This window comes from Odocoileus virginianus, chromosome 9 (assembly GCF_023699985.2).
Source record: "Odocoileus virginianus isolate 20LAN1187 ecotype Illinois chromosome 9, Ovbor_1.2, whole genome shotgun sequence".
NCBI lineage: Eukaryota > Metazoa > Chordata > Mammalia > Artiodactyla > Cervidae > Odocoileus > Odocoileus virginianus.
This window is the reverse complement of record NC_069682.1, coordinates 61,425,940-61,447,871: the sequence shown is the minus strand read 5'-3', so window position 1 is coordinate 61,447,871 and position 21,932 is coordinate 61,425,940. Positions and strand designations below refer to the sequence as shown.

Here is a 21,932-nt window from a genome sequence, read left to right as displayed (position 1 = left end):
TTGAAGGGGTGACATTTTGCTATTTTAGGAGACTAAATGATAAAATATGTGATACATTTCTACTGTTTAGTTGAAAAATATAAGGCTTATATAGTTCTTCCAGCTCTTAACTGAGTTCTTTAGAAGTTATCCTCCCAATTAAAATACACATATTAATATTTTTAATGAATATGTATGCAGAATTTTATATATAAGCCTAAAGCAACTTAGTTCTGAAAGTATGTGTCTTGTTTATCTATTAAAATTAACATTTGGATTATTTAGATATGTGAAGACCTAGAAAAAAGTTGAATTAGTTCAGAGGGAAGTATGATTTTTTTCCTTTTTGATCTTTTTTCTTTTAATTAGGAAAAAGAACTTCCCTTTGTGTTTTTTAGCCTTAAAATACACAAATCTACTTGTAAGGTATAAGATAAATAGGAGGATTTTATAGCAAATATCCTATTTCCAAAAACAGAGTTCCCAGGAATTCCCTGGCGTTCCAGTGGTTGGGACTCTGGTGCTTTCACTGCCGAGGGCCCAGATTCCATCCCTGGTTGGGGAACTAGGATCCCCAGGATCACTCAGCGCAGCCAGAAAAAAAAAAAAAAAAACAGCTCCAAGAATTTTCAATCCTGAATTTAAGCATTCGAATATAAGGAACATTCTTCCTAGTTTATAAATAGATCTTAATATTTTTTAAAATCTTTTAAACCAAGAAAACAAGAAAGCTTGTTGGTTATCTAAGTGAAATAGACTTAGGATCCTTCCAAAGGCACTAGGTTTAGTATTAACAGGATATCACCCCTTAGCATTTCTAGCATTTCTTTCCCTTTTCTACTAATTTGGGGACTAAGTGAAGGAAAAAAGAGTAGAACCTTCTCACTTACCTAACCTTCCCATTCAAATACCCGTTTATAATTTTCCGGCTAATATACCTGCTTTGCTTATAAATAGATGTATCTCCTGTTCTATAGCTTTCAGTGGGTTTTTTCTCTTCCAGTGGCTCTATAAAGGGCGTCCTAAAGAAAAAAGCTTCCTTTATGAGATAGTGGCCAATAAAAGAAATGGCATTGATGTGGACAAATGGGATTATTTTGCCAGGTATGCACTGAACACTTCAGAAAAATTGATTAAAAATCTTGTATACTTTAAATTGCAGAGAAATGCATTTTCACAGAAATCAAGATGTTATTTTTGTATACTTTATCACTTAGACACCTGTGTTTCATTTGCTGTAATCAGTTTTTAAAAGTCAGATGGAAAAAGCAACTAAAGTCCTAGAAAATAGAAATGTAATTTTAAACTATCCAATAAAGCTGGAGGAGGAAGGGGAAAAAAAAAAATCTTGTATATTTTAAATAGATACAATTTTTATTTAAGTAAATAAGCAAGCAAAGTAAAACCTGTATATAACTTTATTACTGATATTTAAGGTATGGTTTCATTTGCTGAAAAATTTCATCTCTCTGCTTGGGAATCTCTTCAGGGACTGCCATCATCTTGGAATCCAAAATAACTTTGATTACAAGCGCTTTATTAAGTTTGCCCGTGTCTGTGAAGTAGATAATATGAAGCATATTTGTACTAGAGAAAAGGTAAGCTATGTCAGAGGACAACAAGGAAGGTGTTATTCTTAGCCTGAAGTCTAGAAATAGCCTTTCAATAATTTGGAAAAATCACTACCTGGTAAATTGTCTATCTCCTTACTTCATGCTTAGCATTTATAAGTATTTTAAAGCTCTTTTCACTTCTCCTGTATGGTCTATTGTCTACAGTAGACATTTACTGAGTCTTGTTCTCAGCACTGTTTTAAGTGGTTTAGAGGATTAACCCAATCTTCACAATCATGTAAGATTGATACTATTATTTTCCCATTTAACAGATAAGCAAATTGAAGCACAAAGGAGGCATACAGTTAATGGCAGAACTGGAGTTTCAATCCAGGAAGTTTGGCTTGAGTCTTGACCTTAATCACTATATTGTGTGTTTCGTGGTAGTTATAATCCTATAATCATTAGTTCCCTGCTAGTTTAGTCATATTACTAAAGAATATAACAGTACTATACTATACAAAGTCTTTCTTTTGAGAATGAAGACTAGAAGAATAATAATACCTAATTTCTAGAATTATTGGGAAATTTTAAAAATATATTTAAGATGCCTAAAACAGAATGCATCACAGAGTTACAATGCTCAGTAGATTTTGGTTTACTAAGAATAAAAGTTGCAGATTAGTAGTATTATGAGTCTTCCTTGCTCTTTCTTGGGAGTCTCAGGGGGTTTGATGAATTTTACCTGTGTCCAGTCTTCTTTTATGCCACCATCCCTTTTTCTTGACTTATATACTTGTCTACTAACAAGGGAACCTAATCTGATCTCACCTTAATGTTTGTTTCACCTCTTTCTGCAGGAGGTTGGAAACCTGTATGACATGTTCTATACACGCAACTGTTTGCACCGCAGAGCTTATCAACACAAAGTTGGCAACATCATTGATACAATGTAAGAAATTTGATTGTTATTTCCCTATAAAATTTTCTATGATGTTTTACTAGAGTAGCATACTTGGGTCAAGTTGAGATTTCTAAGTAAATTCAAGTCAAGTTTAAGTGGACAAATCAAAAATGGTTCCCTTAAGCAAAACAAAAGCTAGCATAAACTGAATTTAGAGGTGAGGAGGTGAATGTTAAAGAGGACAGACTCAAGCAGAAGAGGGGGTTTAGGCTAGGCAGGAAGGGGACACCCTAGGATGGCTTAGATCTCCACACAGGTAGTCACTTACGTACCAGATATTAATCATCAAGGTGAGAAATGAGATGTGGATAATTGACGCTCTGAAATTAATGACAAAATTGAATTTTGAAGATTAATGTCTCTCCCTACCCTGTCAATTATCAACATTTGTAGAAAACAATAAAACCTACAGGAATTTTGGGCTTTCCTTGTAGCTCAGTCAGTGAAGAATCTGCCTGCAATGCAGGATATCCACATTCAATTCCTGGGTCAGGAAGATCCTCTAGAGAAGGAAATGGCAACCCACTCCAGTGTTCTTGCCTGGAGGATCCCATGGACAGAGGAGCCTGGCAGGCAACAGTCCATGGGGTTGCAAGAGTCAGACACAGCTGAGTGACTAAACCATCACTACAGGAATTTTACTTCTCCCTGATCCAGTCAGAACCAAAGCAGAAAAGTACAACCAGGTCTCTAAGTGACTCAGAGACCCTGTGAGGAATTTGCAAAAGTGGGGTATGAGTCAAATTACTTCTGTGACCCTAAAATAGTTTTAAATGGATCTCTTTTAAGCTTTTACTTTTTTTCATGTTTACATTTGTGTTAAGAAAATTTACTTTTCTACTTTTTTCTTCACCTTTTGTCATGAACAGACTAGTTTGAATCCTTTCTCCTATTTGTATAGCTGTTATTTTGGTAAGAGGTTTTTTTGGTTTGTTTGTTTTCAATGCAGAGACTCAGATCTAGGAACAAAGTCTGGTACTGCTTCTTTCTAACTTGACTAAATGAAAATTACTTAATTTCTGTGTCTATATAATTGAGGCTGATTACACCTGTGTTACTGATAGAAAGATTAAATAAATGATGTATCTAAAGCTTTGTAGTAATGCCTGGAGCACAGTAAATATGGTAGTCCACAAATCATTGTGGACTTAGCATGGTTGAGATGCAGTTGTCTTTTTTTTTTTTTTAATTGTAAGTTGCAGGTGTACAATATAGTGATTCACAGTTTTTAAAGATTATATTCCATTATAGCTATTATAAAATATTGACTACATTCCCCATTGTATGGTGTATCTTTGTAGCTTATTTTTACCTAGTAGTTTATACCTCTTACTCCCTCACCTGCCCCCTTCCCTCTGCCTACTGATCACCACTAGTTTGTTCTCCATAAGTCTTAGAAGCAATTGCCTTTAGAACATTGTGTCTCAAGATTTTGTTTCCTTTTTTTTTTATAAGATTTTGTTTCTTAAAAGTAGAGAGGTTTCCTAAATTTTATACAAAGCATGAAGCAAATATTCAAATTTACTGATAAACATAAATGTTTATAAAATGATCTTTAGGATTACAGATGCCTTCCTCAAAGCAGATCCTTACATAGAGATATTAGGTTCTGAAGGAAAAAATTACCACATTTCTACAGCAATTGATGACATGGAAGCCTTCACTAAGCTGACAGGTAAGAAGTAGAAGGTAACATAGATGGTCCATCTCAGAAACCATGTAAACTTTCCCTGGATTGCAGATGGGTTATTTTCCAAACATTCCAATGTATTGTATACTACTGGATTTGAGTTTTATCTCTGCTTTGCACTCACAAGGTAACCTTGATAAAGTGATTTAACCTCTCTGAACCTTGTTTCCTCATCTGTAGAGTGGGAGTAATGATACCGAGCGTGTGGTTTGGTTGTGACGCTGCACTGAAGCACATAGCACTTGGAACAGTACTTGGCACACAAGTGCTGTGCTGTGCTTAGTTGCTCAGTCTTGTCGGACTCTTTGTGGCCCCATGGACTGTAGCCTGCCAGGCTCCTCTGTCCACGGCGATTCTCCAGGCAGGAATACTAGAGTGGGTTGCCATGCCCTCCTCCAGAGGCTCTTCCCAACCCAGGGATTAAACCCAGGTCTCTGACATTCCAGGCAGATTCTTTACTGACTGATCCACCAGGGAAGTCCAAGAATACTGGAGGCGGTAGCCTATGCCTTCTCCAGGGGATCTTCCTGACCCAGGAGCCTAACTGGGGTCTCCTGCATTGCAGGTGGATTCTTTACCAGCTGAGCTACCAGGGTAGCCTAAGTGCTCAATATTAATTATTTTTAACTTCTAATAATATTGGGCTTCCCTGGTGGCTCAGCTGGTAAAGAATCCTCCTGCAATGTGGGAGATCTGGGTTTGATCCCTAGTTGGGAAGATCCCTGGAGAAGGGACCAGCTACCCACTCCTGTATTCTGGCCTGCAGAATTCCGTGGTCTGTATAGTCCATGGGGACGCAGAGTGGGACATGACTGAGCAACTTACACTTTTATAATACATAATTACACTTTCATAATACCAGACCAGTTCCAAAAAGCTGACTTGCCCATTTAACATAATTTTCGTTGCAAAACAGGATGCCAAAGACATTTCTGTGCAGTTCAGCAGAAACAGACTCTGCACCTTAGGGTGGGACGGAAGAGGGGTGAGGTGTCACAACTGATTCTTTAATGTGGGTAAGATCAGTAAAGCAAAAGATGTAAACCAAACAGTATATACCAGTTAAGAGTTCTTAGTTGCAAATCCTGAAACTGACTCTGCTTAACTAAAAACAAAGTGATAGAATCAGTGAGAAGGCTGGAGTTTCTGAAATGAGAGAATGGCAGAAGCTGAGTGGCCTCACACACAACCAGGATCAGTTTCCTGTTCCATCACTGCTAAATTTTTTTTTACATGGTGTAGGCAGTTATATGGGTTTCCTTGGTGGCTCAGATGGTAAAGAATCTGCCTGTAATGCAGGAGACCTGGGTTCAATCCCTAGATTGGGAAGATACCCTCAAGAAGGGAATGGCTACCCACTCCAGTATTCTTGCCTGGAGAATTCCATGGACAGAGGAGCCTAGTGGGCTACATTCCGTGGGATGGAGAAGAGTCAGACATCACTGAGCAACTAACACTTTGACTTTCAGGCAATTAATAGAGTCCCCATTACACTTGTAACTTTTTGGGTACTTTCCAGTCATACTTAAACTGCAGGTTAGAAGTGAAATGGTGATTCTGTGTATCAAATGTCTGTACACTGAGAATACTGTGTCCATCAATATTTGCAGTTTATAATGTGACAAGTGAGTTTACTTTTTTCTTGTTAATTCATCTGGGTTGGATTGATATCAAAGTTACTTATAGAGGATAATGTATTTGAATTGTTTCTGTGTTTTGTTTTAATAATACCTTAGTAGGTACACTAGTTTTCCATTGCTATGTGGCTGGAAATGGAAAAAAGATTATAAGATAATTTAAGCAACCTGCAGATAGTTATTTTTAAACTTTTGCTCATATTGAAGCAAATGATGCTGTATTTTTAAAAATCATTTTCAGTCTTCCTGAGAGACGAATCCTAACCATTTATCCTATAACAGTATGTTACATTTAAATTATCTTTTCAGTTTAAAACAAAAATGAATTTTGGATTTTATACACTTTTGGGTTAACTGACAAACTGTCAAATATTGTACATCTTAATGAGGTCATAACTGCACGTGACTGTACGTAGCTCTTGCTCACCATGAACATGGTGACTAGAACACTGAAACTGGCTTTTACCCTGTTCAGTGAGATGAATTCACTGATCACTTGCTTGGATGTTGTCACAATGCCAAAAATCCCCAAAAAGAAATTAGGTCACATTTTTATGCTTTAACTGTCAGAATATAGGAGAATAAGCATACTGCCTTTCCACTTTAGTCATTTGAGCCAGGAATCATCTTACTTTTCTTGCATGTTATTTTGAGCAGTCATATGATCCTTATTGTCCTTAATAACAACACAGCCTTGAAGGAATAGGATCACGTGAGCCTTCCTTTCTTTTGTTGCAATTCTAAAAGCAACTCATCTTTATTTTGAAAATCTTCACCTCTTATTTTTAAATTTTTTAGAATTTTTTTTCATGTTTTAGGGACAAGTGTTGAAAATATACAGCAATGTTAAAAGAATTTTACAGTTAAAACCTATATACTAAATTCTAACATTTACCAGACTTGTTTTATCACATATTTATTACTTACCATCCCTCTATCCATTTATTAATCTATCTAAAGCTTGATATATTTGAAAGTAAATTTCAGACATCAGTATACCCTAATTCCTGCAGCATGCAGATTAACTAAAGTTCAGTAACTATTATAGATTTTTTTCTTTGTATGCAAAATTACATGCAATTTGTATGTTTATAAAAATTGTAAGGTTAACATTTGCTGGACAAATGCAGGACACAGAACATTATCTTCTCCTTAGAAAGTTCCTTTATGCTCCATCCTAGTCAATACCTGTTCCCACCTCATCTCTAGAAGCAACCACTATTACCTGTCCTATATCAGTGGAATCATACAGTATATATTCTTCTGCATAAGGCTTCTTTCACTTAGCATTGAGATTTATCCAGATTGCATGTATCAGTAATTCATTCCCTTTTATTGCTGAGTAGTAGTCCATTGTATGACTATGCCACTGTTTCTTATTGTGTTCTCTCTGCTTCCTAAATTCCTATTTCTGATGGATGTTTCAGCTTATCTGGATGCAACTATCATAAGCATTGCAAATGTTAGGACCACTGTCTTAGGTAGTCATTTTCTTACCTTGGTCTTTATTCTGCAATATTCCTAAGCAATAGATGGACCTTATCCCTTCCTTTCCTTCCCTTGCAAGACCTTACCCTCAAATCCCTAGGGGCCTTAGAATGTTAAATTCAAAAGAACCTTAGAGATTATCTACTTAAAACTCCTCAGATGAGGAAACTAAGGCCAAATGAAGGAAAACAACTTATCCTAATAAATGGCAAACCTGAGCTCAAATCAAGTCTTCTGACTCCCAAGTTGAATGTTGTTTACACTCTTTTAGTGATACTTTAATCATTAAGTTTAATAGACAAGCAGCTTCCCTTTCCTTTTGTACATGACTACTTTCTGAAAACATGTATGTGGAACAAATAGAACTCTCATACATGGCCAATGGGAATGCGGATGGTACAGCCACTTGGAAAAAGTTGAACATTTTCTTTTTTTTGAGCATTTTCTTTTAAACATATATGTATCCTGTGACCCATTAATCCCTCTTCTGCCCACTCAGCCAATGAAAACGTCAGTCCACCCTAAAACCTGTACCTGGTAGAATAAGATGAAAGGCATAAGAAGAGTATCAGTCAGGTTCTTTGGGGTTCGAAGGAAGAAGGAATTACATCTCTGATTTGGATGCACTGGGGAAGGTTTCATAATTAGGCAATTTTTGAGATGAACCTCAGAAATTAGATAGGCCTTCAGGAAGTGAGATTCTGTCATGGGGGAAAGCATTTCCCTAATTTAGCAGGGAATAGGGTAGATTAAAGCATGGATTAGAAAAGTGTGGTCTTATTATATTAAAATTGTTTTGTTTTTCAAACTGAGTGTAATATGTAAAGAAATAATGAAAACCAGACTTCCCTGGTGGTTCAGTGGTTAAGAATCCTCCTGCCAATGTAGGGGCCACAGGTTCCATACCTGGTCCAGCAGGATTCTCCGTGCTGTGGGGCAACTTAGTCCATGCGCCACAGCTATTGAAGCCTGTGGGCATTAGAGCCCTTGCTCTGCAACAAGAGAAGCCACCGCAGGAGAAGCCCGAGCACCACAGCTAGAGAGTAGCCCCTACTCACCGTGACTCGAGAAAGCCCGCGCCCAGCAAAGAAGACCCAGCACAGGGAGAAATAAACAAGATGAACATGTTTTTTAAAATTGTTTTTTAAAAACGTTACTGAGAGGGTAGGGAATCTGTTAACCATGGATTAAGAGGGAAGAACATACATATACATGTTGGTGACATGAATGACATAGGCTGCTAATATTTTGCCAAGAAAGGGCATTTTAATAAAATTCACTTTGTAAAATGCAATGGTTGATTCAATCAAGGATAATGAATGAATGCTAAACCATTGGTTGAAAACTTACTGGGATAATCAGAGCCTCTGAAAATATCGCCTTGCAGAAAGATTCATTTATAACAGAGAAAAACCTGGGGATTATTGCCCTAACCAACTTTTGGAACTTGTTAACAAAGCCAATTATGTGACACATGATGTGATGCACTGAGCCAAGCTCTTGTAGTGCTCTTAGATGTTATAACACTTGTATAATGTTCTTCATAAGTGTTTTCCTTGAATGTAGTGGTGAAGAAACAGCAAACAAGTTCAGTCTGGACATTTTACAAAATGACTACGTGAACTTTTCTAAATTGTCAACATCATGAAAGAAGTTGGAATTACCTAGTTCTAGATGGGAGGAGCCTAGAAAACAACAGCTAATGTCATCCGTAATCCTTGATTGGTATCTCCATCCAGCAACAAAAATTTGTAAATTGCATTATTGCAACAATTAAACAAATTCAAGTACAGATTGTATGTTAGATATCTTTATATCATTGTTAAATTTCTTGACATGATTGTGATTAAGTTAGAGAATGTTCTTGTTCTTGGTAGGTATATGCTTAAATATTTAGGAGTCAAGGGTCTTGATGCCTGTAAGTTTCAAATGTTTCCTCAAAAATTTATATGTGCACACATACAGAGAGCGTTTGCATCTGTCGAAACAAAACAGTTTATAAATTTTGGTGAAGGGTATTTTATTTTGAAATTTCTGAAATAAAAAGTTTGAAGAAAAAGGAAGAAGGAAATTAAACTGCCTTCTATCATCATGGAATGAAACCTTTAAAAGCTTTTTTTTTTTTTTTTGACTGTGCCTTTCTTTGCAGGATCTTAGTTCCCCTACCAGGGATCTAACCCAAGCCCCAGCAGTGAAAGTACTGAGTCCTAACTACTGTACCTTCAGGGAACTCCCTTAAAAACTTTTTATTAAGGAAATATACACCACTTAGCTTCATGATTTAGCTGCAATAATTAGCATGGCAGTTTTATTTCATCCCTTCACCCCATCAGGCCCTGGGCCATTTTGAAGCAGATCTCAGACATAATTTTGTAATTCCTTAAGTTTCATTCTCTTTAAAAAAAAAAAAAAAGGCAATAAACCAATATACCCTTTTGTACCCCAAACTCAGTCTCAAGTCATCATCTCCAGTGCAGTCTTATCTCATCTCTCCCCTTTCCCACTCATTAGGTTATCCTGAAACAAATCCAAGACACTGATTGGAGCACTTTTTACAAAAGTTTTTTCACATCTTTATAATCATAGTGTATCTACATTTGTAAACCTCTGCTTGAAATCATTTCAGAAGTACAGCAAAGTATGAGTCTCTTTAAATCTTGGGGGATTTTTTTGGGTTTTTTATTTTTTATTTTAATATAACTGAAATTTCACCAAATTGGCAGATAACATTTTTCTGGAGATCTTATACTCCACTGATCCCAGATTGGAGGCTGCACGAACGATTTTAAAGAAAATTGAATCCCGTAATCTATACAAGTTTGTGGGTGAGACTCAGCCCATGAAACAAAGAATTCAAAAGGTAAGTTGAAAAGTCCTCTGTCCCCACAACAGGAAACCATTCCCATCACAATACCACAGCTGTATTCTAAGCCCTTTATATTAATATGTTCTCATTGAATCTTCACATCAGTCTCTTGAGACCTATCTTGCAGACAGACTGAAGCTTGGGAAAGATTAAATAACTTGCCTACAGAAGCACACTAAGTGAGCTAGGATTCAAAGTCAAGCCTTATTTATTCCAAACCTTTACTTTCTCAACTCGGAAGTGAGAGGGGGCCTCAAATTTTGTCTAGATCCAAAGACCAGAAAATGAATGTAATGGAAAAGGGGCCTCATAATAAGGCTTCTGCATGAGCTTCTTTGAGACTTTAAGGACCTGCTTTTTAACTACTTCCTTCTTTCACAGTTTATCACTTTCTCCCAGACAGTGCTTGCCTGCCTTCCTTAGTTCAGTCATTAGTTCTCTCTCCTGCTTGTTGAAGGGTCTTATCTTTGTCAAAAAACCTGTAACACAAGCTATACTGATAACCACACCCTGCTTCACAATACTTCCTTAGGTCACACTTTACTTCTTGTTTTACTAATAGGTTAATGCCTCATTTCTTTCAATGTGAAATTCTGTTATGAAAATCACACTATTGTGATTTGATTAAAAGGTAGCATGGGTATAATTTGTTAGGGAAATCTCTATCTACGTTTCTTGGTAAAGTGCCATTTTTAGAGAAGAACGCTGTTTCGTGGCACAAACTCTGTAGGATGAAGAACTGGAGTTCTAACATGAGGAGCCTTGTCTTTTCCAGGAAGACTACAAACACCTTCCGAAAGAGGTCGCCAGTGCTAAACCCAGTGATGTACAGTTAGAAGCTGAACTGAAGGCTGAAGACTTGATAGTGGATGTAAGTAGTTAACTCAATAACATGCTATGCAAAGAATTTATTTAAGGTAAAGCATCACTACCACCCCTACTATAACAGTAGTACATGTTCATTATAGAAAATCTGGAAAATACAGAAAAAAGATGGATAGAAGAGAATCACCTATGATATCACAGAAGAAACTAACATTAGGCAGATTTTTAAAATGACAGCCAACTCCAGTATTCTTGCCTGGGAAATTCCATGGACAGAGGAGCCTGGCAGGCTGGGCTAACAGTCCATGGGGTCGCAAAAGAGTTGGGCACAACTGGGGGACTAAACAACAATGAACAAAATTTTCTTTGACATATTTTTATGTCAATATTGTCAATATTTTTATGTAATTGTGGTCATGTTATTAATAGAGCATTGTATATAGTGATTTTTTAATGTTTTCTTGATCAAAAAAGTAATTGTTGTCCAGTTGCTCAGTCATGACCCCATGAACTGCAGCATGCCAGGCTTCCCCGACCTTCACTATCTCCCAGGGCTTGCTCAAACTCACGTCCATTGAGTTGGTGATGCAATCCAACCATCTTGTCTTCTGTTGTCCCCTTCTCCTCCTGCCTTCAATCTTTCCCAGCATTAGGGCCTTTTCTAATGAGTGGGCTCTTCACATCAGGGGGTCCACTGGAGAAGGGAATGGCAAACCACTTCAGCATTCTTGCCTTAAAAACTGTATGAACAGTATGAAAAGGCAAAAAGCTATGACACTGAAAATTGAACTCCCCAGGTTGGTAGGTGCCCAATATGCTACTGGAGAAGAGCAGAGATATAACTTTAGAAGGAATCAGAGGCTTAGTCAAAGTGGAAACAACGCCCAGTTATGGGTGTGTCTGGTGGTGAAAGTAAATCCAATGCTATAAAGAACAATATTGCATAGGAACATGGAATGTTAGGACCATGAATCAAAGTAAATTGGAAGTGGTCAAACAGGAGATGACAAGAGTGAACATCAACATTTTAGGAATCAGTGGACTAAAATGGATGAATTTAATTCAGAGGACCATTATATCTACTACTGTGGGCAAGAATCCCTTACAAGAAATGGAGTAGTCCTCATAGTCAACAAAAGAGTCTGAAAAGCAGTACTTGGGTGCAATCTCAAAAACAACAGAATGATCTCAGTTTGTTTCCAAGGCAAACCATTCAGTTTTACAGTAATCTAAGTCTATGCACCAACCACTAATGCCAAAGAAGCTGAAGTTGAATAGTTCTATGAAGATCTATAAGACCTTCTAGAACTAACACCAGAAAAAGATGTCCTTTTCATCATAGGGGACTGGAATGCAAAAATAGGAAGATACCTGGGGTAACAGGCAGTTTGGTTTTGGAGTACAAAATGAAGCAGGGCAAAGGCTAACAGAATTTTGCCAAGAGAACACACTGTTCATAGCAAACACCCGCTACCAATAACACAAGAGATGACTCTACACATGAACATCACCCAGATGATATTCTTTGCAGCCGAAGATGGAGAAGCTCTAGACGATCAGCAAAAACAAGACCAGGAGCTGACTGTGGCTCAGATTATGAACTCCTTATTGCAAAATTCAGATTTCAACTGAAGAAAGTAGGGAAAACCACTAGGCCAAGGTATGTTAAAAAAAAAAAGTAATACATACCAATAATTTTTTAATAGCACACACACACAAAGAAAAAAGTTAAGACTTTTTGACACCTATTTTCATAGAGAATGTAGTGTCTTCTTATATCCTATGAGAATGCCAGATGACTTTCTAACATTTTCTTCTGTTCTCTCATAAGAAATTCTTTTCAGAGTCCTACTCCTGAAATCTCAGGACAGTCTTCCCTGTGTACTTTTCCATAAGCCTCTCAATTCTTATCTTCTTGCTGACTCATCTTTGAGTGAAGGGCAATCTTTCTGACCATTTTTTGCCCTTGAACCCCCTTTCTATTTCCTTGGCTGTATGTTCAAGTGCCTTAGATCTGCAGATCAGGCTGCAGGTTCCTGTTTCATTAGATGAAGTTCCATCAGAATAAAGGGATCTCACATCCTGACTTCCTGAGGCTCTGAAAGACTTCCCTCTCCGGAATGTTACCCCTGGGCTTGCACATGTCTGTCCTTGCCCTCAGGGCAGAGCATTGCTCCTAGTAGTCCCCCACTTTCCAGTGCATCTCCATCCAGGTGGCCTCGTGCATTGAAGATGACATACACATGGCCAGTAGACATGAAAAGAAGTTTAACTTTCTTATTAACCTGTAGGCAAATTGATGCAATGAGTTTTTTGCTTCTCAGATATATAAGATAAAAAAAATTTTTTTAAGATTTTGTGATAATAAAAATATGTGGTAATGGAAGTATAAATTGACACAAGAGATCAAACTTGGGTCAGTTTTAACTGACCTGGCAATTTCAGTCTGGAGGTTTGTCCTAAGGAGATAATCAGTTTTGCACAAAAACACAAATATATTTATTGTGGCATTATTATAGTGTGAAATTTGAGGGAAAGTGTATATGTTGGAATAATGCAAGCATTAAAAGTTGTTTTTAACATGGAAAGATGTTTATAATAAGTGCAAAAATTACATACAGAATTATTTTATTTTTGCATCTTTAAATTTATATACACATGTGTATACAGTGAAGACACTGAAAAATCATGGATATATTAACATTATTTCTACCTGGGTGGTAGAATTGCAGGTGACTTTTTCTTATAGTGAGTGTGGTATAAGAGTTTTATAATCAGAAAAAATAACTATCCGTTTTAAGATGGGTGAAGCCCTTCTATATTCTGAGAAAGTAACTAAAATTGCTAGCTACATGTCTTATCGTGTATTCACATTCCACTTTTAGTTTTACGGTGTGATAAATTTATGTGGTCTATTTTACCATGCGTGACTCCTTTTTAGACTGTGACTAGTAATTTTATGGTTATCTAATGGGCTGTAAGACATAATTTACTAGTTAGAATTAAAAATATGTAGTTGTTGGTCTGTAGCTACTTTTTACTCTTGAGTCCTTGGTTAAAAATGGGATCTCTGGGACTTCCTAGGTGCTCCAGTGGTTAAGAATTTGCCTGCCAGTGCAGCAGACACTGGTTCGATCTCTGCTCCAGGAAGAGTCCACATGCCACAGGACAGCTAAGCCTGTGCGCCACAACTACCGAGTCCACACTTTAGAGCCCACAGGCCACGCCTACTAAGCCCGAGAGCCCTTTAAGAATGGGATCTCCAACTACTATAACATTCCCCTCCGGAAGAATAGCTGTTTCCTCAAATCTGCTTAAAGGAGGAATTTATAGTACATTGTAGAGAAAATGAGGATTACCTTTTATTCCAATTTTAAAGCCAAGGAAATAAATACGTAAGAGCTAGGAGCACTTGTAAAATTGATGAAAATTTGATTAGTATTCATGCCTTATCACGATGGGTAAAAATGTCAAGGCTGCATCAGGTCTCTCGCACATGGCACTACACAGAGGCCTGTGACAGCACCAGCCCCGGGATCATAGGGAGGACTAAGCAGTTCTCCCTCACATCAGAGGGATGCAGCTTTCAGAGCCCGTGGACCCCACAGAATGGGAGGGCCAGCCAGGTACTGCCGACGCCGGGCTCACTTCTGGACCACAGCTGAATCTCAGATGTCCACAGTTCTCATAGGGAGCATCGCTACCAAAGCTTATATACTGGTTTTCTTCTGTCACCACTCACAGAATAAGTCCCTCTTATCATCTGTTCTTTTTTTTTTTTTTTTTTTTGCACTATCCTCGCCACATTACTCTATTTCTTCCTGTTATTTCATTTCCAGTCTCTTCCCTTGTCCGGAACCTGTCCATGAAGCCCTTAGGGATTTCCATTCCATAATTAATGCACCTGTATCTTCAGCCTCTTCACTATCTCTTTGCCTTTGTTGCATGTAACCTGCTATCCCCTGAGAAGCTTATTCCCCTGCAGCTCTTTCAGGAAAAGCACATTTTTCAGGGTCAGGAGATCTTCCTGGTCATCAGTCCTTTTGTCCCCTACTACCATCTCCAGACCCCATGCAATATCCCCATTCCTCTGAGACTGCCATCCTTAAACCAGCTCCTGTCCTCTTGGTTGAAGATTTTGGCATGGTATAGAGCCTTCCACTCACTCTAGTTCCTGCCATCATCTTCAGTGGCTTCATAGTCCCATAATGCCAGCTCTGATCTCCTTATCCTTGTCCTCAATGACCTTATCCCCTCCACCTCAGCCAGCACACTCAGCAGATTATGCACTCCGAACCTTATTGACACTGAAAAATGCCCTTCCTCTAAAATTCACTAATTTAAGCATCCCATCTCTGTCCACAAACCCCTTTCTTCCTTACTTTCTTGTTCCTACCTCATTGGGAACTCCAGTTTATTGTCTCCTTCCTTTCTTCCAGCTTGTCCCCTTACCTTTCCTGGGTACCACAGTCCACTCCATAGTCTCCCCTCTTGCCTCTCTTAACAACCAAACTTCTAAGACTTGTCTTCTCTCTTTTATTTCTCGACTTCTTTTTTGTTTCATTGTTGTTTGTTTTATGCCACGTGGCATGCGGGATCTTACTTCCCCAACCAGGGACCAAACCTGTGCCCCTGCAGTGGAAGTATGGAGCCTTAACCAGTGGACCATTAGAGAAGTCCATTTTCGTCTACCTCTGAACTGCTTTTCTGCCACCATCATATACAGCTCTACTCATTTTATTGCCAATCATCTTATTGTACTTTGCATGTATTGCATTATCTCCAAGGTCTAAGCCGGTATTAAAACTACTCACTAAGACCACCAGTGACTTCAGTGTTACTAAAACTAGCAGACAAGTTTCTGTCCTTTGTGCCTCAGAGCTGTTTCTTCTGCCTAGAATTCTTTTCTTTCCTACCTAAGCCTGGTTGATTCCTGCTCACTTTATTAGTAAAATCACTTTCCCAGGAGAATATTTCCAGTCACTGCTTAGGAGCCCCAGACTACTGGGTTCTCAGGTCACAAAGTTTCACAGCACCATTTGCTTTTCCTTAGTAGCTCTTCTTTTTTGTTTTTTAAAATTTTTTGGCCACACCACCATACAGCTTGCAGGATCTTAGTCTTCGGACCAGGGATCAAACCCAGGCCCCTGACAGTGAGACCACCAAGTCCTAACCACTGTACCGCCAGGGAATTCCCAGTAGTTACTTTTTTTTTTTTCCCCAGTAATTACTTTTATAATTATTTGTTCTACCTTAGTCTAAGATCATGGCATCTGGTCCCATCACTTCATGGCAAATAGATGGGGAAACAGTGGCTGACTTTATTTTTCTGGGCTCCAAAATTACTACAGATGGTGATTGCAGCCATGAAATTAAAAGACGCTTACTCCTTGGAAGGAAAGTTATGACCAACCTAGACAGCATATTAAAAGGCAGAGACATTACTTTGCCAACAAAGGTCTGTCTAGTCAAGGCTATGGTTTTTCCAGTGGTCATGTATGGATGTGAGAGTTGAACTATAAAGAAAGCTGAGCGCCGAAGAATTGATGCTTTTGAACTGTGGTGGTGGAGAAGATTCTTAAGAGTCCCTTGGACTGCAAGGAGATCCAACCAGTCCATCCAAAAGGAGGTCAGTCCTGGGTGTTCATTGGAAGGACTGATCTTGAAGCTGAAACTCCAATACTTGGGCCACCTGATGTGAAGAGCTGACTCATTTGGAAAGACCCTGATGATGGGAAAGATTGAGGGCAGGAGGAGAAAGGGATGAAAGAGGATGAGATGGTTGGATGGCATCATCAACTCAATGGACATGGGTTTGGGTGGATGCTGGGAGTTGGTGATGGACAGGGAGGCCTGGCATGCTGCAGTTCATGGGGTCACAAAGAGTCAGGCACAACTGAGCGACTGAACTGAACTGAACCTTAGTCTAGGCCATGTGGTCAGTGGGGGCTGGGATTTTATCATAGTCCTTGTATCTCTGCACAACAGTGCCTGACATGTCTGTCACATAGTGGATATTGACTTTATACCCTACCTATGTTGAAAGCACAAAATCTCTCTCCTCACCCTACCCAGATTTCAAATCCCTATGGTCATGCACCAGATCTACTTTTGTTCAATTATGAACCACTCTAGCAGGGCTCCTACTTCTCCAGGGCTCCTAGCTTCATTTCTTGTGATACCCTCACAATCCCAAATATAATTCTCATTGCTGTTATGTACATGATCGCTCATTTATTGCTTGTATTAAGGTTATCAACATGGATTATGGGATGGAAGACAAGAATCCTATTGATCATGTTCGCTTCTATTGTAAGAGTGACCTCAGCAAGGCAATCATGATTACTAGAGACCAGGTAACTACTTACAGTAGCATTTGGCAAATTTTTGTAGTAAAGTTGCATCTTAACATGCAGGTTAGGCTCTGAAGTCAATGTATACAGTTTTTAAAAAAGAAACAGAAACATATCTTTAAAATTAAAGTATACTTGATTTTCATACACTAGACTATCTTAACAGCCAGTTTTTCCTGTTTGTTAAACTTGAAGAAAGCTCTGTTTTTTGGTTTAGAAGGTAATTTATAAGTCTGGTGGGACAGGAATATATGGTTGAAGTCATCTAAGTTAAATGTGCTTATTTGTATATCTTCTGTGAGAGAGTCTGTAGTCTTCATATAATTATATCATACAAATCTTTTATCTTTTATTAATGGGCATAAAATTATGGGACATCTTGCAGTATGACAGTTACCCTGAATTCTTTTCTTTGGATTATCATTGGTATAAAATACCAAAACAACATGGTGCGTTTAATATCACATCAAGCATGGAGTTTAGGAACAGCGGATCTCTCTTCAGTGTGTAAATTTAAGGTGACAGTGAAATCTTTCCTTCTTTAAAAAGGTTTCTCAGTTTTTGCCAGGGAGATTTGCTGAGCAGCTGATTCGAGTTTACTGTAAGAAGACAGATGAAAAGACTCTGTTTGCTGCACGACAGCATTTCGTCCATTGGTGTTTAATCAATGACTTCACCAAGCCACAGGTGGGTGACTTATTATTCACATACATCACGGAAATTTTTAAGTAAAAACCACAAGCAATGTTTACTTCCCTCTGAAAAGTTCTCATTTAAATGATGGTCGTTTTATGAACTTATTTACAAGACAGAAACAGACTCACAAACTTAGAGAACAAACTTATGGTTGCCATGGGTGAAAGATAGGGGTGGGCAGGAATAGTTAGGGAGTTTGGGGTTGACATGAACACACTGCCGTATTTGAGATGGATAACCAGCAAAGACGCAGGACCTTCTGTATAGCACAGGGAACTCTGCTCAGTATTATGTAACAACTTAAATGGGAAAGGAATTTGAAAACGAATAGATACATATTTGTGTATAACTGAATGACTGTTGCACACCTGAAACTGACAGAACATTGTTAATCAACTGTACTCCAATGTAAAACAAAAAGAAAATAATAGTCATTTGACTTGATTTGGGGGGAAAAAGTTTTTCCACATTAAGCTTCCCTTTTAATCTTTTGATTTAATTATTTTTAAAATTGGAGTATAACTGCTTTACCATGCTGTGTTAGTTTCTGCTGTATAACAACGTGAATCAGCTCTATGTAAACATAAATCCTGTCTCTCTGGAGCCTCCCTCCCACTCACCCCCATTGTACCCCTCTAGGTCATCACAGAGCACTGAGCTGAATTCCCTGTGCTATACGGCAGCTTCCCACTAGCTATCTGTTTTACAGCCTGGTAGTTTCACCAGTCATTTTATTGTACTTTGCATGTATTGCAACATCTCCAAGGTCTCAGCCTGTATTAAATCTACTCTCAGTAAGACTACGAGTGACATCAGTGTTACTAAAACTAGCAGACAGGTTTCTGTCCTTTGTGCCTCAGAGCTATTTCTTCTGCCTGTAATTCTTTTGTTTCCTACCTACACCTGGCTAATTCCTGCTCACTTTATTAGTAAAATCACTTTCCCAATGCTGAGTAAACTCAATGTTCCCAAACTTGTAGCCTATTTAAACTTACTAGTTGCCAATCCCATAGAGAATGTTGTTGAAATGGTCCTTTATTGACCTGCACATGGTGGGTGCCTGGCACAGAGAACATGACCAATTGATAGTTGTTGATTGAACAAATGATTGGTAGGTAGGTCGGAAACAGCATTCTGCTTCCTGGTCTAGTACTGTCTCTCACAGCACCCTACCTGCTTTTCCCCCCAAGCATTGGATACTGAATGAAACAAAAATGAAAGGTTAGATGTGAAAGAGTAGCCCAGTATATCAGATCTTTGTCAAATGCCAGAGGGAGGGACACAGGGAAGTCTTTTAGTATTCAGGGTTGAGAGAGCTGTCAGGTAGGAAGGAGGATTCTTCTAGATCCAAAAGCTGGATTGTGTTTGGATAAGTAGCAGAGAGAAATGAGAGCTACACAAAATTGAAACTGGAACGAGTCGGGTGTGTTTGGGAGCTATGAAGACATAGCTATGAAGCTATGGTCTGACTGAAGGAGAAAAGTCTTATTGTTGAGGTGACGGGAATCAGAAAAAATCAGCTTGATTGTGGAGAAGCACTGAAAATCAGCTACAAAGGGTTATTCTTATGCACAGTGGGGAGGGAATTGCCGAGAGTATTCAGACTTACCATGCTGCTATAATTATTTTCTTTTAACAATTTTATTTATGTATTATTTAATTTTATTAATTTAATTTTTGCTGCACTGGGCCTTCATCGCTGTGCACAGGCTTTCTCTAGTTCCAGTGACCAGGGGCTGCTCTTCATCGCAGTGCACAGGCTTCTCATTGCAGTGGCTTATGTTGTGGAGTGCAGGCTCTTGGTGCACAGGCTTATGCTGCACGAGCTCAGTAATTGTGGCTCACGGGCTCAGTAGTTGTGGCTCATGGGCTCTAGGACACGGGCTCAGTAGTTGTGGCTCACGGGCTCTAGGACACGGGCTCAGTAGTTGTGGCTCACGGGCTCAGTAGTTGTGGCTCACAGGCTCTAGGACACGGGCTCAGTACCTGTGGCTCATGGGCTCTAGGACACGGGCTCGGTACTTGTGGCTCACGGGCTCTAGGACACGGGCTCGGTACTTGTGGCTCACGGGCTCTAGGACACGGGCTCGGTACTTGTGGCTCACGGGCTCTAGGACACGGGCTCGGTACTTGTGGCTCACGGGCTCTAGGACACGGGCTCGGTACTTGTGGCTCACGGGCTCTAGGACACGGGCTCGGTACTTGTGGCTCACAGCTCTAGGACACGGGCTCATTAGTTGTGGCTCACGGGCTCTAGGACACGGGCTCAGTAGTAGTGGCTCACAGGCTCTAGGCCACAGGTTCAGTAGTTGTGGCTCACAGGCTCTAGGACACGGGCTCAGTAGTTGTGGCTCACAGCTCTAGGACACGGGCTCAGTAGTTGTGGCTCACGGGCTGTAGGACACCGTGTCAGTAGTTGTGGCTCACAGGCTCTAGTACACGTGCTCAGTAGTTGTGGCTCATGGGCTCTAGGACACGGGCTCAGTACCTGTGGCTCATGGGCTCTAGGACACGGGCTCGGTAGTTGTGGCTCACGGGCTCTAGGACACGGGCTCGGTACTTGTGGCTCACGGGCTCTAGGACACGGGCTCGGTACTTGTGGCTCACGGGCTCTAGGACACGGGCTCGGTACTTGTGGCTCACGGGCTCTAGGACACGGGCTCGGTACTTGTGGCTCACAGCTCTAGGACACGGGCTCATTAGTTGTGGCTCACGGGCTCTAGGACACGGGCTCAGTAGTAGTGGCTCACAGGCTCTAGGACACGGGCTCATTAGTTGTGGCTCACGGGCTCTAGGACACGGGCTCAGTAGTAGTGGCTCACAGGCTCTAGGACATGGGCTCATTAGTTGTGGCTCACAGGCTCTAGGACATGGTCTCAGTAGTTGTGGCTCACGGGCTCTAGGACACAGGCTCAGTACTTGTGGCTCACAGGCTCTAGGACACGGGCTCATTAGTTGTGGCTCACGGGCTCTAGGACACGGGCTCAGTAGTAGTGGCTCACAGGCTCTAGGCCACAGGTTCAGTAGTTGTGGCTCACAGGCTCTAGGACACGGGCTCAGTAGTTGTGGCTCACAGCTCTAGGACACGGGCTCAGTAGTTGTGGCTCACAGGCTCTAGGACACCGGTCAGTAGTTGTGGCTCACAGGCTCTAGTACACGTGCTCAGTAGTTGTGGCTCATGGGCTCTAGAACACAGGCTCAGTAGTTGTGGCTCACAGGCTATAGGACACGGGCTCAGTAGTTGTGGCTCACGGGCTCAGTAGTTGTGGCTCACGGGCTCTAGGACACGAGCTCAGTAGTTGTGGCTCACGGGCTCTATGACATGGGCTCAGTACTTGTGGCTCACAGGCTCTAGGACACGAGCTCAGTAGTTGTGGCTCACAGGCTCTAGGCCACTGGCTCAGTGGTTTTGTCTCACAGGCTCTAGGCCACTGGCTCAGTAGTTGTGGCTCACAGGCTCTAGGACACGGGCTCAGTAGTTGTGGCTCACAGGCTTTAGGCCACTGGCTCAGTAGTTGTGGCTCACAGGCTGTAGGACACGGGCTCAGTAGTTGTGGCTCACAGGCTCTAGGACATGTGCTTCGTAGTAGTGGTGCATGGGTTTAGTTCCTCCGTGGCATGTGGGATCTTCCTGCCTGGAGCAGGCATTGAACCCATGTCCCCTGTGTTGACAAGCAGATTCTTATCCATTGTACCACCTTGGAAGTCCCTACTGTAATTATTAATTACTTCTGGGCTTTTATCTCTAGCTAGACCTGTGGGAATAAGGAAGTATGTCCATCTTAAGAACTATAGCTTCTAAGGAGACTAAGCTCCTGATGAGGAAGGAAGACTCTAGCGACAGATAGACTGGCACGTGGAGAGACTGGAAACAGTGAGAC

The 21,932-nt window shown here is 40.1% G+C and overlaps 1 protein-coding gene across 2 annotated transcripts in view; it reads left to right on the top strand.

Annotated features, from left to right (window-relative positions):
• Window positions 1-21,932, top strand: part of SAMHD1 (SAM and HD domain containing deoxynucleoside triphosphate triphosphohydrolase 1) — a 62,120-nt gene that overhangs the window by 27,677 nt on the left and 12,511 nt on the right. For both annotated transcript variants that reach the window (XM_070472606.1, XM_020892077.2), the window contains exons 8-15: window positions 983-1,083; window positions 1,469-1,577; window positions 2,393-2,484; window positions 4,056-4,171; window positions 10,035-10,171; window positions 10,953-11,048; window positions 17,254-17,358; window positions 17,905-18,042. In XM_070472606.1, coding sequence (XP_070328707.1) covers window positions 983-1,083; window positions 1,469-1,577; window positions 2,393-2,484; window positions 4,056-4,171; window positions 10,035-10,171; window positions 10,953-11,048; window positions 17,254-17,358; window positions 17,905-18,042 — 894 coding nt within the window. The remainder of the gene's footprint in view (window positions 1-982; window positions 1,084-1,468; window positions 1,578-2,392; window positions 2,485-4,055; window positions 4,172-10,034; window positions 10,172-10,952; window positions 11,049-17,253; window positions 17,359-17,904; window positions 18,043-21,932) is intronic.